General features: G+C 42.3%; 1 protein-coding gene across 3 annotated transcripts in view; it reads right to left on the bottom strand.

Annotated features, from left to right (window-relative positions):
* SNX29 (sorting nexin 29) overlaps positions 1 to 18,019 on the bottom strand; it is a 627,210-nt gene that overhangs the window by 193,406 nt on the left and 415,785 nt on the right. For all 3 annotated transcript variants that reach the window (XM_058286440.2, XM_058286438.2, XM_071211343.1), the window contains one exon: positions 13,538 to 13,654. In XM_058286440.2, the coding sequence (XP_058142423.1) occupies positions 13,538 to 13,654 (117 nt within the window). The remainder of the gene's footprint in view (positions 1 to 13,537; positions 13,655 to 18,019) is intronic.

Genomic DNA, 18,019 nt, shown 5'->3' with positions numbered 1-18,019 from the left:
AGGTCTTCACCCTGCCAGACAACTTTCTAATCTGAACATGCGATTTCACAAGGGTTTTATTCGAACATTGTAAAAACAAAACTGGGAAACAACTCAGTATCTATCAATAGGACCCTGGTTAAACAAATTACGGTTTACCAGTCAAGGGAACATGATGCAGATATTAAAAAGAATGATGCAGATCTACATAAAAATTATGAAAATAAAGATCTCTAGAGTATATTATTAAGTGGGGGGAAAGCAGTACGCAGAGCAGGGAACAGGCTACTAGGTATTAACACATGGAACCTGTGCAGCTTACAAGGCATCGATCCTCTCTGAATGAACCCAAGACGAGTAACAGTCAATGCCTCCAGAGGGAAAAACTAGGGGGCCAGCAGTAGAAGGGAGAGTTATTTTTTCATTAAATACTCTTTTTACTATTTCTTTTTTAGCATGTATATAATAAGGTTTGTCAAGAATTTTAAAAAATTGATAGTTTTCAGTTGTTATAAAATAATTAAATCTTTCACAGACCTGCTACTTATTGTGTGGCCATGGGTGAGTGAGTTACTTTATTTCTGAGCCTCAGTTTCCTCTTCTGCAAAATGGAATTCAGAAGAGTAATTATTGCTAGGGTTGGTGAGGATTAATGAACTAATGCCTCAAAAGTATTTGGACAAGATTCTGGCAGACACGAATTTCTCAATGTTAGCTATTAATTAATTTGAGTAATTAATTTGTACTAGCTAATTTGTTTTTATTATTCACAATGACAATAATGAATCTAATTTGTTCATGAAGATGCAGCATAAAGGACCCACAAGGACTCCAACAGGCTCAAACAGAATGGACCCCAAGGATCACGCCCGTCCCTCAGCTCTCCTCTCTCTAAGGCGAGCTCTGGAGGGGGCTGCCCTTGGAGCTGGGCGGGGACCAGGCAGAGACCTGCCTGCCATTGAGTCCAGCCCTGCTCACAGTGGGAAGGAGGCCAGGACCAGGACTGCTCCATCCCACAGGGGCTACAGACGCACTGGAAGGAGCCAGATGAGACACTGCGCATCTTTGATGTGCACACTGCTTGGAAGGTCACTGCAGAGAGACCGTTAGGATCCTGCTTGGAAAAAGAGCCCCCTCATCACTGCTCCCTGGAGTTAGTGTAGGACGGTGAAAGACAACAGCTAGGCAATTGCATCTGATTTTGAATCCAGGCTCTACTACATACTTGCTGAGAGGCTCTGGGCCTGTCTGAGTCTCAGTTAACTTATAAAATGGAGGAAAAAGCACCCCCCCTCAAAAAGCTCTTAGTACACAACAGAGACTTTCAAAATGTGAGCTCTCGCAGGAAAACCAACATCCCACTAATTAAAGAAGTTCACAAAGACTTACACAAAGTCTTGTATCTGTTGGGAGTTAGGGAAGGACACACAGCAGATGACATTAGCATGCTAGTGTCACATAAAAGAAGGGGATCTGACTGAACTGTTTCCACTACAAACGTTGAGCCTCCTGATGGAAGTACACACTGCCACCTGTAAGACTGTCTAGTAAAAAAGAAAAAAATCACACCTGCATTCTTCAAGCCTCTGTAACTCATCACTAATTTAAAGGAAAGAGGGGAACAGAGGAACATGTAAACCACCATCACAGGGTTGCAATCAGCCAAATGCAGATTGTGCAAGCATAGCATGCAAAGGAGCAAGTTTCTTCAACAAGAAGAAGGACAAAGGAAAGCATAAAAGAGAGAGATGGATGGTGTGATGGTTAGGCTAATGTGTCACCCCAGCCAGGTAATTGTGCCCAATTGTTTGGTTAAGCAAGCACTGGACTAATAGTAATACAAGGCCATTTATGGAGTTAGTTTACCGCAAGATAGCTGATTACCTCTACATTAATCAGAGAGATTGCTGTCAGCAATGAGTAATGCTTTATCGAATCAGGTGAATGCCTTAAAAGGGGAAGTGATTTCAGCATTCAAGGAGAATTTCGCAGCTTGTCTTTGGACACCATATGTCTCCTGGAAACTCGTCAAGGACCTTCATTGGACTTTCATCAGAGCCCCTGGTTTACAGCCTGCCTGCAGAACCTGGACTGGTTCATCTCCACAGTCATGTGAGAGACTCTTATAAAATCTTACCTATTGACAGATACCTTCTGTTGATTCTGTTTCCCCAGAGAACCCTGATTAATACAGCTGGGTGCTGGGAGTAGTTCTTGAGGAACAGAGTGTTAAACATTGGATGTCTGAAGTGGTTCTGGGAATTGCGCAATTGGCGTGCTACTCTAATTGGACTCAAGGGTACTAACGACTCCCTTTACGATAATGACGAGGCCACTAACAGTCCATGGCATGAGTTGGGAATAGAAATACCAAAATATCATCACTGGATTCCCCTACTTCCACACTGATAAGAAGCAAGGATCTGGGTGAGTGTGTTTTCAACACCTTAACAGAGTTTTGTGGAGTCAAAAGGTATAATGATGTTGGCTGGCTCCTCCTAAATACTCTGAATACAGTTACAAAAGAAAGATATGAGCTAAAGTCTTGAAATTTGAAACTTAAATGGAGCACGAATGATGTGAAAGTTTCTGTATGTGCTCTGAAAGAAAATCTTGTCTCCTGTAGTCACAGGCTTGAGATATCTGGGAACCAAACTCAGACTCTCATTGTACAAGTAGCAGAGTTATAAAGGAAACTAAAATCTCAACCCTGCAAGGATTCTGTGGTTAAAGTGAAGGCAGTAAATGGAAAGGAGTGGAACCCAGAGGATTGGAATGGAGACATATTGGATGATGATAATATTAGTGGGGACAATGGAACTCTAAATTCTGATGAGACTTTACCAGATAAATTTGTGATGGCCTGCCCTATGGAGACCACACCTTGCTGACCTTGCATCACCCAGCCTCTGGACTGCCCCAGGGAGTCGAGATCTCCTTCCAGCCCTGAGGTGGGTACCAGCCAAACTCCAGCATGCACTGCTCAGCCTCCAGCCTGCCCTAAGGAATCTGCCTTCCAACCCTGGTTAGAAGAGATTAATCCTGTCTCACCAGAAGAAAATGCAAAGGAATGTCCTGAGGTCAGTAGTTTGCGAGACATTTCTAATCCTTCTCTTTATGCACCCCCACCACACCTCTTCTCTTTGAGACCTATTACTAGACTAAAATCACAACAAGCCCTCAAAGGAGAAATACAAAGTGTGACCCTTGAGGAAGTAAGGTATACTCAGAAAGAACTGCATTAGTTTTCCAATTTATATAGACAGAAATCAGGGGACTATGTGTGAGAATGGATAATAAGGGTATGGGATAATGGTGGAAGGAATAAAAAGTTGGATCACGATGAATTTATTGATATGGGCCCACTAAGCAGAAATTCTGTATTCAATACTGTAGCTTGAGGGAGTAGAAAAGGCTAACACTTTGTTTGGGTGGCTGACTGAAACATGGACCAAAAGATGGCCTAGCATGTCTGAGTTGAGATCCTCCATTAGCCCTCATATAAGCGGAAGAGGGAATTCAAAGGCTTAGAGAGACTAATGCTAGAATGGATTTACCATTTGAGATCTGCCCACCCACCCCAGAAATGACCAGAGGACACACCTTTAACTAGGAATGTGAGGAATAAATTTGTAAGACTAATTCCATCTTTCTTGAAGAGCTCTATGGTTGCTCTTCTCTGTAGTCCAGACATTACTATAGGAAGGGTTGTAATGGAATTAGAATCCTTAAACACTATGCAGATGATCAGATCTCGGTCCAGTAAAAAGTCAAGTATAGGCGGTTAATCACCAAAGACAAGGTGGGTATGGTGACCACAATGAAAGGCAGATTGGAAGCAGCACTCAAAATAGTCAGAGTCCCATAGAGTTACGGTTTTGGCTAATAGGTCATAGGGTACCTAGAAGTGAAATAGATGGGCAGTCTACTAAATTTCTTCTGGCTTTGTATAAGCAGAAGAGTTCTAGGTCGAGTGAACAAAATCCTAACTCAAATTACAGATGCAGAGAATCATGGCCCCTTAATCATTTTCCAGACTTGAGACAGTTTACAGACCCAGAGTCCCTTGAATGAGAAGGCCAGGCCCACTTGGGGATGGATCTTTTTAAACTGCCAAAAACTTACACTGTTAATCTTCCTCTCATCTTTCCCCAAGGAGACCTATGGCCTTTTCCCAGAGTAACTGTGCCCTGGGGAAAAGGAAATGATCAGACATTTCAAGGATTATTAGATACTGGCTCAGAAGTGGCATTAATTCCAGGAGACTCAAAACATCACTGTGGTCCACCAGTTAGTGAAGGGGCTTATACAGGTCAGGTGATTGATGGAGTTTTAGCTCAGATTCATCTCACAGTGGGTCCACTTCCCAGACCCATTCTGTGGTTATTTCTCCAGCTCTAGAATGCATAATTGGACTAGACATACTCAGCAACTGGCAGAAGCCCCCCATTGGATCCCTGACTTGTGGAGTGAGGGCTATTATGCTCAGAAAGGCCAAGTGAAAGCCACTAGACCTGCCTCTACCTAGCAAAAAAGTGAATCAAAAGCAATACCAGTTTGTCCTCCCCTATTAGGAAGTGTCCATGCCTTCGAGAGACTCCCATCCCTCTGTTTGTGACCATATCGGTCCTCCCCAGGATGGGAGTCCAATGCCTTCCTGCTCATTATGTGAATCTGCACCCACTGATACAACACATTATGACAAAATGATCACTCACAAACTCCCTAGAAGCCTGCTCCAGGTGCACCCTGTCCCAAACACCCCCCACCCAACACCCTAAACCAATAACCCTTCTATGTCATACTGACATAAGAGTGTTCCCAAATTTGTATTTTCAACCACATACCCACCAATCCCCAGTGTTCACCTGGTCCCTCTCCAAACCCTCCCCTCAGTTCCATGGACCTTCCAACCCACCCTCCCCAATCTATATATACCACTTGTCAAACCTGCACCACCAACTCAATAGTATCACTACCCTCTTGTGATAACCCTTCAACACCCAACTACATACTTTGACCTTATCATAGATTATGTCCTTATGGGTATTGGCTCACAACCTTCTTCCTTTCTATTTCCTATAAACCTATCTTCCAGACAATAGCTCTCTGAGTCTGCTCAATTTGCTTAATTCATATCAGTGATATTTGTCCTTCAATGCCAGGCTTGCTTCACTCAACATAAGGTCCTCCAGATTCATCCATGTTATCCCGTGTGTTAGCAGTGTATTCCTTCTTACAGCTGGGTAGTATTCCATTGTATATTTGTACCACATTTTGTTTATCTATTCATCTGTTGATGGGCATTTGGGTTGACTCCAACTTTGGCAATAGTAAATGATGCCACTATGATTATTGGCATGCATATGTCTGTTCATGTCCTTGCTTTCAAGTCTTCTGGGTACATATCCAGTAGTGGAATTGCTGGGTCATATGGCAGAGCTATAGTTAGTTTTTTGAGGAAGAAGGAGGAATCAAATAAATGGAACAGGGAGTATTTAGTGGGCAATGGAAATGTTCTACATGATCTTGCAATGATGGACACAGGCCCTGTTAAATATCATCAAAATTTATAAAAATGTACAGTCTAAAATGTAAACCATAATGTAAACCATCAACCATGGTTAGTAGCTATGTTCCCTATTTGTATATCAGTTGCAACAAAGGTACCATCCACATATAAAAAGATATTAATATGGGAAGGGGTAAAAGGGGGAGGATGTTGGGTATATGGGAGTCCCCTGTATTCTGTATATGACTTACTATAACCTAAAACTTCTTTGAAAACAAAATGAAAATAAGACACTGGGGAATAAATGAAAGAAGATGTCATTCTACATACAGGACAACAGATATTATAGTGATGAAAGGCAAAATGTCCAAAATTTTTTAAAAATATTTTTCATAATTTTTTAATATCCAAATCTTTTATTTCTAGTTTTAAAACAATTTTATGTATTTTATTTCTAATATTTAAACCTATCATTATTTTTTCATTTTCCTATTAATTATATGTAGATACTTAATTGGCTTCATTTTTGAAAAAGCTTTGGATCACAGAATGGTTACAACTGGGGCAAGGGAGGATCATTGATGTGGGGTGTCAGTGATGGGGGATACGTGGGAGGAAGATCACCTGGGCATACATACAAGGTATATAAATGTGTTCAGTTATTCACGGGGCATTTGCACAGTGGCTAGAGTCACATAATAATTGAGAGAATACTGGATTCCCATCCTGGAGTGCTCTACCACTTTCTCTAATGGTGCAGCAACAGTCGCCCAAGTGCAGGGGCAATGACTGGTAGAGGATAGTCCATTGATGGGTCCTTGACATTGATGACTATGCTTGTGAGCCTTTGCTTTTAAAATTGAAACTTAGCCTAGGATTATGGGGTACCTAAGAGTTGCCTCCTGAGAGCCTCCTTGTTGCTCAAATGTAGCCTCTCTCTAAGCCAAACTCAGCATATAAATGCATTACCTTCCCCCCAGCATAGGACATGACTCCCGGGGCTAAGTCTCCCTGGCACTGAGGGATTAGTACCATGCACCAACTAGCAATGCAACTGGAAAAATATCTAGGATAAAAGGGGGAAAAGGTAAAGACAAATTAGTTTATATGGCTAAGAGACTTCAAAATGAGTCAGGAGGTAATCCCAGAGGTAACACTTATGCATATCTCAGCAGGATCTCATAGACTGCCAAAGTGGATACTACCACAAATAGTGGGGTTACTGAGGGCTCTGGAGACACCCAGATCCTATGGTCAGGGCAGACAGCTCCAGAGTTTGGTGCCTTGCCAGTGGGCTCTAATTTGAAGTTTGTGCTCCTAAGAGCAACAGAGTTGGACTCAGTTATGGCTTCCCTATACATGGCTCATCTGTTCCTTCTATTTATTTTTTTAAAGATTTATTTATTTATTTCTCTCCCCTTCCCCCCCACTGGTTGTCTGTTCTCTGTGTCTATTTGCTGCGTCTTCTTTGTCCACTTCTGTTGTTGTCAGTAGCACGGGAATCTGTGTTTCTTTTTGTTGCGTCATCTTGTTGTATCAGTTCTCCGTGTGTGAGGCACCATTCCTGGGCAGGCTGCACTTTCTTTTCACGCTGGGCACCTCTCCTTATGGGGCGCACTCCTCGCGTGTGGGGCTCCCCTACGCGGGGACATCCCTGCGTGGCAGGGCACTCCTTGTGCGCATCAGAACTGCACATGGGCCAGTTGCACATGGGTTAAGGAGGCCCAGGGTTTGAACTGCGGACCTCCCATGTGGTAGACGGATGCCCTAACCACTGGGCCAAGTCCACCGCCAGTTCCTTCTATTTAAACCTATACTTGGTGCTGGAGTTTGTAGGTGTATATCCAAGAGACTTGAATTGTTGGGATGTCCGTGGCTAGCTGGGCCCAGAGCCTCAGCAAAGTTGCAATGTTACTCTCTAGTTCATTAGACTCATCCGGGACACTAACAAGGAGGTTAGGATGGACAGCCACCATACCAAGGAAACGAGAGAGACTACAACTGCAAGCAAGAGAGTCCCATCCATCAGCTGTATGGGATCACTTCACCCCATCCATTACGGTGAAGTGGACATCACCATCCCAGAACCCTCAGGATTGGGGAATGAACTATGGACTAGAGTGGAGTTACTGGTATTCTCCTATAGACTTACAGTCCTATAGACTGACTCTAGCAATGGAAAAAATTACAACAATGATGCGGAGGCAGTGGCCAGTGGAGGCACAGGGACAGGGAGAGAGAAAACAGGTGTAACATGGGGGCTCTTTGGGACTAGGGAATTGTCCTGAATGACACTGCAACAACAGACCTAGGTCATTTTTATATCTTCCCATAACATGCAGAATAGTTTGTGAGAGCATAAACTACAATGTAAACTATGGTCCATGCTCAGTGGCAATGTCCCAGGATGCATTTATCAATTACAATGAATTTCCCACACTAATGAAGGATGTTGTTTATGTGGGAGGGTATGGGAGGTGTGAGGAGTGGGGTAAATGGGAACCCCTATATTTTCTGTGTAACATTTATGTAATCTAAGTATCTTTTTTAAAATAAAAAAATAATAATAATTAAAAAAAGCAATACCAGATTCCCAGAGAGATTGCAGAGATTAGTGCCACCATCAAGGATGTGAAGAATGCAGGGCTGCTGATTCCCACCACATCACCATTCAACTGTCCTATATGGCCTGTGCAGGAAATAGATGGATCTTGGAGGATGACAGCAGATTATCATAAACTTAACCAGGTGGTGACTCCAAATGCAGCTGCTGTCCCAAATGTGCTATCATTGCCCGAAAAAATCAACACATATCCTGGTACCTGGTATGCAACTGTTGACACATATCCTGGTACCTGGTATGCAGCTGTTGATCTGTCAAATGCTTTTTTCTCAACTGTCATTAATAATGACCACCAGAAACAGTTTGCTTTCAGCTGGTAAGGCCAGCAGTATAACTTCACTGTCCTGCCTCAGGGGTATATCAACTCTCTAGCTCTTTGTCATAATATTGTCCGCAGGGAACTTGATCATGTCTCCCTACCACAAGACATCATGCTGGTACATTATACTGATGATATCATGTTGTGCCCAAGTAAGCAAGAAGCAGCAAAGACTCTAGACTTATTGGTAAGGCATTTGTGTGAGAGAGGAAGGGAGATAAATCCAACAAAAATACAGGGGCCTTCCACCTCAGTGAAATTTCTACGAGTCCAGTTGTACAGAGCCTGTTGAGATATCCCTCCTAAAGTGAAGGATAAGCTGTTGCATCTGGCCCCTCCAACAACCAAAAAAGAGGACAACGCTTAGTTGGTCTCTTCAGATTTTGGAAACAATGCATTCCTCATTTGAGTGTGCTACTCTGGCCTATTGACCAAGTGACCAGCAAAGGTGCTAGTTTTCATTGGGGACTGGAAGAAGAGGAGGCTCTGTGACAGGTCCAGGCTGCTATGCAAGCTGCACTACCACTTGGATCATATGATCCAGCAGATCCAATTGTGCTGGAAGTTTCCATGGCAGAGAGAGATGCTGTCTGGAGCCTTTGACAGGCCCCTATAGGAGAAACACAATGCAGACCCTTAGAACTTTGGAGCAAAGCCCTGCCATCCTCTGCAGATAACTGCTCTCCGTTTGAGAAACAGCTTTTGGCTGCGAATGGGACTTAGCAGAGATTGAGTGCTTAACCATGGGCCATCAAGTTACCTTGAGACCTGATTTGCCTATCATGAGCTGGGTATTGTCTGACCCACCAAACCATAAAGTTGGGTGTGCACAGCAGCACTCCATAATAAAGTGGAAGTGGTATATCTGAGGTAGGGTTCAAGCGGGTCCTGAAGCCACAGGTAAGTTACATGAGGAAGTAGCCAAAATGCCCACAGTCACCACCCCTGCCATGTTATCTTCTTTCCCAGCTCACAGATTTGGCCTCTTCGGGAGTCCCTTACAATAAACTGACTGAGGAATAGAAAACTCGGGCCTGGTTTACAGATGGTTCTGCATGATATGCAGATACCACATGAAAATGGACAGCTACAGTACTGCAGCCCTTTTCTAGGACATCCCTGAAGGATAGTGGTGAGGGCAAATCCTCCCAGTAGGCAGAACTTTGAGCAGTCCAGTTGGTTGTTCATTTTGCTTGGAAGAGGAAATGGCCAGAGATGCATCTGTACACTGATTAATGGGCTGTTGCCAATGGTTTGGCTGGATGGTCAGGGATTTGGAAGGAACATGATTGGAAAAAGGTAACATAGAGGTCTGGGTAAAAGGTATGTGGATAGACCTTTCTGAGTGCACAAAAACCATGCAAATAATTGTGTCCCACATGAATGCTCATCAGAGGGTGACTTCAGCAGAGGAAGACTTTAATAATCAAGTGGATAAGATAACCCATTCTGTGGCTAACACTCAGCCCCTTTCCCCAGCCACTCCTATCATTGTCCAAAGGGCTCATGAACAAAGTGGCCATGGAAGTAGGAATAGAGGTTATGCGTGGACTTCTCCTCACCAAGGCTGACTTGGCTATAGCCACTGCTGAGTGCCCAATTCACCAGCAATAGAGACCCACACTCAGCCCCCAATATGGCAACATTTCCCAAGGTGATCAACCTGCTACCTGGTGATAGGTTGACTACATTGGACCACTTCCACCATTGAATAGGCAGCAATTTGTTTTAACTGGAATAGACACATACTCTGGATATGGGTTTCCATTTCCTACACACAATGCTTCTTCCAAAATTACCAACCATGGACTTACAGAATGTCTAATCTACTGCCATGGCATTCCACACAGCATTGATTCTGATTAAGGAACCCATTTCACAGCAATGATGTATAGGAATGGGCACATGCCCATGGAATTCACTGGTCTTACCATGTTCCCCATCACCCTGAAGCAGCTAGATTAATAGAACAGTGGAATGGCCTTTTGAAGTCAATTACAACACCAACTAGGTGTTGAAGGGCTTGGGCAATGGAGGAGGCTGTGTATGGTCTAAACCAAGCATCCACTCTATGGTGCTGTTTCTTCCATAACTGGGATTCATGTGCCCAAGGGGTGGAAATGGGAGTGACATCACTCACTATTACCTATAATGACCTACTAGGAAAATTTTTGCTTCCTGTCCCTGCAACCTTCAGCTCTGCTGGTCTACAGGTTTTAATCCCAAAAGGAGGAGTGAACACAACAATGATTCCATTGAACTGGAAGTTAAGATTTCTACCTGGCCTCTTTGGGCTCCTCTTACCTCTGAATCAAAAGGCAAAGAAGGGAAGTACTGTACTGGCTGGGGTGATTGACCCTGAAATCAAGGGGAAATAGGACTGCATCTACATAATGGTGGTAAAGAAGAGTTTGCCTGGAATACAGGGGACCCTCCAGGCCGTCTCCTAGTACTGCCATGCCCTGTGATTAAAATCAGTGGAAAACTGCAACAATCCAATCCAAGCAGGACTAACAATGACCTAGAATCTTTGGGAATGAAGGTTTGGGTGACCCCACCAGGCAAAGAAGCACAGCCAACTGAAGTGCTTGCTGAGGGTAACAGGAACATGGAATGGGTAGTGATAAATATGAACTTTGACCACGTGACCAGTTATAGAAATGAGGACTGTAATGATCATGAATCTTCCTTGTTTTGTTATGAGTATGATTGTGTTTGTACATAAAAAGAATTTCTTTGTTTTCTTCCCCAACCTTTTCCCTCATCATAATCAGTTGTATTAGTTTCGTGTCATAATATTTGAGGATGTCAAGTTTAAGAGTGAATATTACTCAAGGACTTGCACCCTATTCTGTAGGAAATTAATGCATTTCCAGTTGTATGCAGGAGAGCTGAACATTGTTAGGCAGAAATATATATATATATGCATGTCTGTTATTGTTTTTACTTGGAAGACTAAGTATGGTTTAAGATAATGTGTATGGTTGCCAAGTTCACAAGGGGTAGGCTATGATGGTTATGCGAATGTGTCAACTCATCCAAGTAACTGTGCCCAGTTGTTTGGTCAAACAAGCATTGGGCTAATTGTAATACAAGGACATTTATGGAGTGAGTTTACTTCATACATAGCTGATTACATCTATATCAATCAGGGAGATTGCTGTCAGCAGTAAGTGATGTTTTATCCAATCAGATGAATGCTTTAAAAGGGGAAGTGATTTCAACATTCAAGGAGAATTTCCCAGCTTGTCTTTGGACACCAAATGTCTTCCAGAAACTTGTCAAGGACTTTCATTGGACTTTCATCAGAGCCCCTCGTTTACAGGCTGCCTGTGGAACCTGGAACCTCGTGCATCCCCTCAGTCATGTGAGAAACTTATAAAATCTCATGCTATTGAGAGATATCTCCTGTTGATTCTGTTTCCCTAGAGAACCCTGACTAATACAGATGTAGAATCTATATATTGAGAGAGATTTAAGAGACATATCATCCCATTGCAATATTTGGATTTAATTGGGATCCTGATTTGAGCAATAAATTGACAAAAACTTTGAGATTGGAAATTAAATACTCTTTTTACTATCTAAAGATGAACTAATACTCTGGATTCGATTCAGAATAATACACAATGGGAAAGTGGGTGTGAGTGACTTGAAACAAAATTGGCCATGCTCAATAGTAGTTCAACTTAGTGGGTTCATGAGGGTGCATTATACTTATCTGCCTACCTTTGGGTATCTGTTGGGGTTGAATCATGTACCCCACAAATGACATGTGCTTAATCTGCATTCCTGTGGGTATATGCCCATTTGTAAACAAGACCTTTGAAGATGTGATTATTAGTAGTAAGGTGTGGACTCGTTTGTGAATAGGACCTTCGAAGATCCTATTTAGATGAGGCCAAATGGATGGGCCTTAATCCATATGACTAGAGTCCTTATAATCAGAAGAATCCAGAAGTCAGTGGAAATCAGCTGAAGAAAAAAGGAAAGAAAGAGTGCCATGTGACAGAATGCTAGAAAACTCTGGGAGAAAGTCAGGCCTGCCAATATCCTGATGTTGGACTTTGAGTCTCTAAAACCATGTGACAATAAATCCCTATTGTTTAAGCCAACCCATTGTAGGGTGTTTGTTATAGTAGCCCTGTAAAGTAAGACAGTATTTAACATTTTACATAATTTTAAAGTTTTAAAATAAAGAAACTATTATATATGTGAAGAAAAGGTCATGTATTAGAATGTTCATGGCATCATGGTTTATAATAGCAAGTTACAGGAAAACAGCCTAAATGTCTATGAATATAAGACCGGTTTAAAACTATTTGGGTATTTCATTTAGAAAAGAACAAAATAGCAAAGAAAGTAAATGAAATAGATTATTGGTTCTTGACCAGGGGATTCTGCACACAGCAGACTTATGGAATGTCTGGGGACATGTAGCATGTCTGCAACATTTTAGATTGTCACAATATAGGGGGGTGGGGTAGGGTAGGGGCATGCTACTAGCAACTAGTGGGTAGAGGCTAGGGATGCTCATAAATATCTGACAATGCAGAGGACAACCCCACAAAAAATATTATCCAGCCCAAAATGTCAAAAGTGCTGCAGTTGAGAAACCCTACTCTACAACTATGTGGGATATACTTCAAATCGAAATATTGAGTTCTAAAACAAAACCATAAGAAAGTGTTAAAACAGATTTTCAGTGACATAGGGAAAAGTTAAGAACAAAGTACCAAGACTATTCATTGCTCATGGAAATTTATCCGTGTGGTAAAGTATAAAAACATGGAGATGAAGACTATACATCTACTTCAGAATCTAGGTGGGGATGGGGAGTAGGAAACAGAGCAAAGGTGGCTTCAATAGAATTTGTAACATTTATCCTACTTACCCCAACAAAAAAACCCAATTTGGTAAAGGTTCATGTAGGTAAAATCTAGATGGTAAGTACATGGATAGTAATTCTTTTCATCGCAGTATTTTTCTGAACCCTTGAAATTGCTGAGGATGAAAAAATAATGGGGTGGTGGGCAGCAGAGGTGGGGGAAAGAGATGGAGAGCAGGCAGAAGGGCAAGGCTGAGACCTCATGCCCGCACTTACCGGCCCCCGGAGATCGATGAGCTCCTGCCTCATTTGGGATACTAGGGCCTCCCTCGCCACCAGGGCCCTGTGCAGGCGCTCGTTGAACTCGATCAGCTCACCGTGCATCTCTGCCACCTGGAACACAGAAGACCAAACACTGAAGCCCAGGGGCAGATACTTTCCCATGACTTGCCCCACCTTCTCTAGACCTTCCTTCAGCTGGACCTTGGCAGACTATTTGGGCTGGAAATGATAATGTTGCATTCTTGCAATTTGACCCAAAGAGCTCATGTAAATCCACCCAAAAGTAGAATAAGCTTTTTACTTGGTTAATTTTAACACTTCAGAATCAACAGTCCATACTTTAGAATATGACTGCATTGGGTCATGTTTGGACTTCTGACTTTTTTTCTTAATTGTGAACACTGCTCTGGCAATGCTCTTTTTCTGATCTGAGTTACACCAGGGCCTCATCCAAGATGGAGACAATGATGGTGACAGACCCAACTGCAGCAAGACTACCCTTTAGTTACTGCTCACTCATCAGGATAAATATGTTCTCATTTCTTCATCAAAGTAGCTCTATAAGGCAGGCAGTATTATTCCCATCTTATAGAAACTCGAATAAACCTTGAAAACATTATGTTAAGTGAAAGAAGTGAGACAAAAGGCTGTATATCGTATGATTCCATTTATATGAAATATTCGGAACAGCTAACTCCATGGAGACAGAAGTCAGATTACTGGTTGCCATGGGCTGGGGGGAGGGAGAAATGGGAGTGATTGCTTAGTGAGCATGAGATTTACTTTTGGAGTGGTGGAAATGTTCTGGAACTAGATAGTGGTGGTAGTTGCACAATATTGTAAATTACCAAGTAAATGCCACTGAATTATTTACTTTAAAATTGTTAAAATAAACAAAAAATCTAATTCAACTATATATATGCTTTTTTATTTCAAAATTTATACAATTTAGAAGTACTCTATACCCACCAAACAACTCCCACTCCCTGCTCCCCACAGTCCATGATCACCACTAACCTACTTTCTTCTCTACCAATTTGGAATTTCTAGTATTGCATGTAAGTGGACTCTTACAATATTTGTCCTTATATGTTTTGTTTATTGCACTCAGCATGTTTTCAAGGTTCATTCATGCTGTAGCATGTATCAGAATTTCATTCCTTTTTATGGCTGAAATTCAACAATAATTTAAGTAATATTTTAGAGAAATAGAAGATCCAGACCTGCCCTGTTCTTCAGAAACTCAGAATGAAGCAACGTGCAATCATTTCCCACAGAAGACGAGCAGAACAAAGAGTTGGAGCAGACCCTCACTAAGCCCTACCCCCTTTTCTTCCAAAGAAACCACCCCTTCTATACCTCTGACCTTGTAGCACTCATCATACTATTAATGTAATACATAAATAATATCAGACCGCTTGTTATAAGTATTCTAATTGACATATAAAGCATATTTGCAGAATAAAGAAAGTACAAAGGGAGTTTTGTCAACAAAAAATGTCATTAAGCTTATGTCTTAAGAAAATAAAGGGGGGAAGCAGATTTGGCTCAACTGATAGAGTGTCCGCCTACCATATGGGAGGTTCAAGGTTCAAACCCTCCCAGGGCCTCCTGACCCATGTGGTGAGCTGGCCCAAGTGCAGTGCTGATGCGCGCAAGGAATGCTGTGCCACACAGGGGTGTCCAACACCCTGCGTGGAAAAAAGCACAGCCTGCCCAGGAGTGGCGCTGCACACATGGATAGCTGATGCAGCAAGATGACACAACAAAGAGACACAGATTCCCGGTGCCGCTGACAAGAATGCAAGCAGACACAGAAGAACACATAGCGAATGGACACAGAGAGCAGACAACAGGTGGGGGAGAATGGGAGAGAAATAAATTTAAAAATTTTTTTAATCTTTTAAAGAAAAAAGAGAATAAAAGGAAACCCTTCTTTCATTTTTTTACGTGTTGTTATATAAATAGTAAAAGTTGCAGAAAGAAATATACCAAGATTACATTACTCAAATGAATGTTTTCCTATCATTCTTTCTACTTTCACATATTTTTAAGTTTTCTAATAATGAACACTCTTTCACTTATCAGCAAGCCAAACACTCAGACTCTAAAAAAATTAAAATTCTCCATCTGAGTATAAATTATAAGGTAAAGTATAGTCCAGTTAGTAGTAGTACTTCAATATGTGTTCATCAATTGTAACAAATGTACCACACTAATGAAAGATGCTTCTAATGAGGAAAAGTGTGTGTGTGGGGAGGAGGGCATATGGGAATCCCCTATATTTTTTATATAACACTTACATAATCTAAAGCTTCTTTAAAAATTAAAAAAAAAAATGCTCCTGGGTGTGTTGGATTTGGACTCAGATGTGACCTTTCTACACATGCCTCTTCTGTCACTTTTACTGAACCTGTGGTTGGTGCTGGGATTGGTGTAGGTTCAGGAGACTAATCTCTGGACTGTCCATGTGCCAGCTGGGCCCTGAGTCTCAGCAGAGTTGCAACACCTACTCTCCAGTTCACTGGACTTACCCAGGTCAGCTAAAGGGAGGTGAAAATGGTCAACCACCATACCAGGGAACTGAAAGTGCCTACAACTGCAAGCAGGAGAACTGCATCCATCGGCCATGTGGGATCTAAGCTCCCTCTTGATTTAGAGGTGGAGTGGACATCACGATCCTAGGGTCCAAAGGATGGAGGAATAAAATATGGATTAGAGGGACTTACTGGTATTCTACTATAGAACTATTGTGACTCTGGCAATGGAAGAAATTGTATCATTGATGTGGAGACAGTGGCCACAGTAGTTGCTGAGGGCAGGGAGAAGGAAGAAGAGATGTGATATGGGGGCATTTTCAGGACTTGGAGCTGTCCTAAATGATATTGCAGGGACAGATGCTAAACATTATATATCCTGCCATAACCCACTGAATGGACTGGGGGAGAGTTTAAACTACAATGTGAACTATAATCCATGCGGAACAGTGTTGCTGAGCGGGGAGGTCTCTGTCTCGCTCAGGCCCAAGAGTCGGCGGGGCTAGCTCCTGCCGAACCGCCGGCGGGGGGTGCTCCACGAGGAAGCACCGGTTCTCCAGGCGTGGGGGACGCGCGGTTGGGGAAAAACCACGGAGACCGCTTGAGCGCAAGAACAGGTCTGCTTTATTACTGAAGTACACTTAGCTATATAGGGTTGGGTAGAGGGAGGGGCGTGATGAAGGGAGGGTTGGCTAAGGGGCGGCTGTGGATAGGCTGAAGCTGATGGATAGACCTGAGGTAAGCAGTTACTGGGGAAGAGGGCAGATTGTAGGTTGGCAATATGGGCGGGACTGGCAGGAAGGGCGGCGGGGGCTGAAAGGGGAGGAGGGGTGGAGAGAGGCGGTAAAGGGGGTAACAGAACAGCAGTGCTCCAAAATGTGTTCACCAAATGGAATGAATGTGCCACACTGATGAAAGAGGTTGTTGATATGGGAGGTGTAGGGGGAGCAGGGTATGGGGTATATGGGAACTTCTTATATTTTTTATCATAATATTTTTTGTGATCTAAGTATCTTTTTTTAAAAAAAGACAATAAAATGTAAAAAAATTAATTAAAAAATTAAAAAAAAAATTTTTAAATTCTCCATCTGAAACTAAAGTAAGCCATCACATAGTCAACATGAAATTTTTCAGACTCCCAACTGTAATCCTGATTTTTCCATTAATGTGCTCTGTGAATCTGCTCTGAAATGGCAACCCCTCCATCCCTGAGGTGACTCCCTCCTTCAAACCTGAAATGCAAAGTGAAAATGGCACAAAAGACCCTGCAATTGCCATGCAATTGACAATGGAAGAAAAGCCACTGAGCCTTTTAACTGGCTTTCTTCTTTGTACACACCAAAAATTAACAGTCCCTAGTAACCTTATTCCTTTTGAATGAATAAAGTGTAATAGATCTTCTTTTGGATGTTAATAAACAAATATGGTCTCTCCAATAATGCCTGTCTGAATTCTCTACAGGGAAACCCCATAAACCCTCATGTGCTTCCTCAGGGCTGGAATCCATTTACCAGGCAGTAAACAGGAAAACCTCAACTGCCAATATTCCTGCTAACTACCTGCTAATGTGCCTCACAAAATGCAAGCTCTAAATAAAAGCCACTGTCACTTCTACAGCAGAGCAGGTTTTTTGTTTGGTTTTGTTTCTGTTTTGTTTTGCGGTGGGAGCCTGGTGCTAAAACAATTTTCCATTAATGCATAAAACATCTAAACACCCCGGCTTCTAGTGTTTATCATGAGCTGTCAAAACCCTGGTTCTCACTTGCAGCCAGAAGAAGGATTTGACCACATCAGACAAAGAGTTCATTTCACTAGAAAATGGGGAAGAAAAAAAATTAGATGGAACTGAGGAGACAAAATTTGATGAAATAATTCCCAGCAGCCATTAAAATAATGATGTTCATTGTTACTAAGCTCTGAATTTTCACATTACATATCC

Source organism: Dasypus novemcinctus, chromosome 23 (assembly GCF_030445035.2).
Source record: "Dasypus novemcinctus isolate mDasNov1 chromosome 23, mDasNov1.1.hap2, whole genome shotgun sequence".
Classification (NCBI taxonomy): Eukaryota; Metazoa; Chordata; class Mammalia; order Cingulata; family Dasypodidae; genus Dasypus; species Dasypus novemcinctus.
The sequence above is the reverse complement of the archived record's forward strand: the minus strand, read 5'-3'. Positions and strand labels throughout refer to the sequence as shown.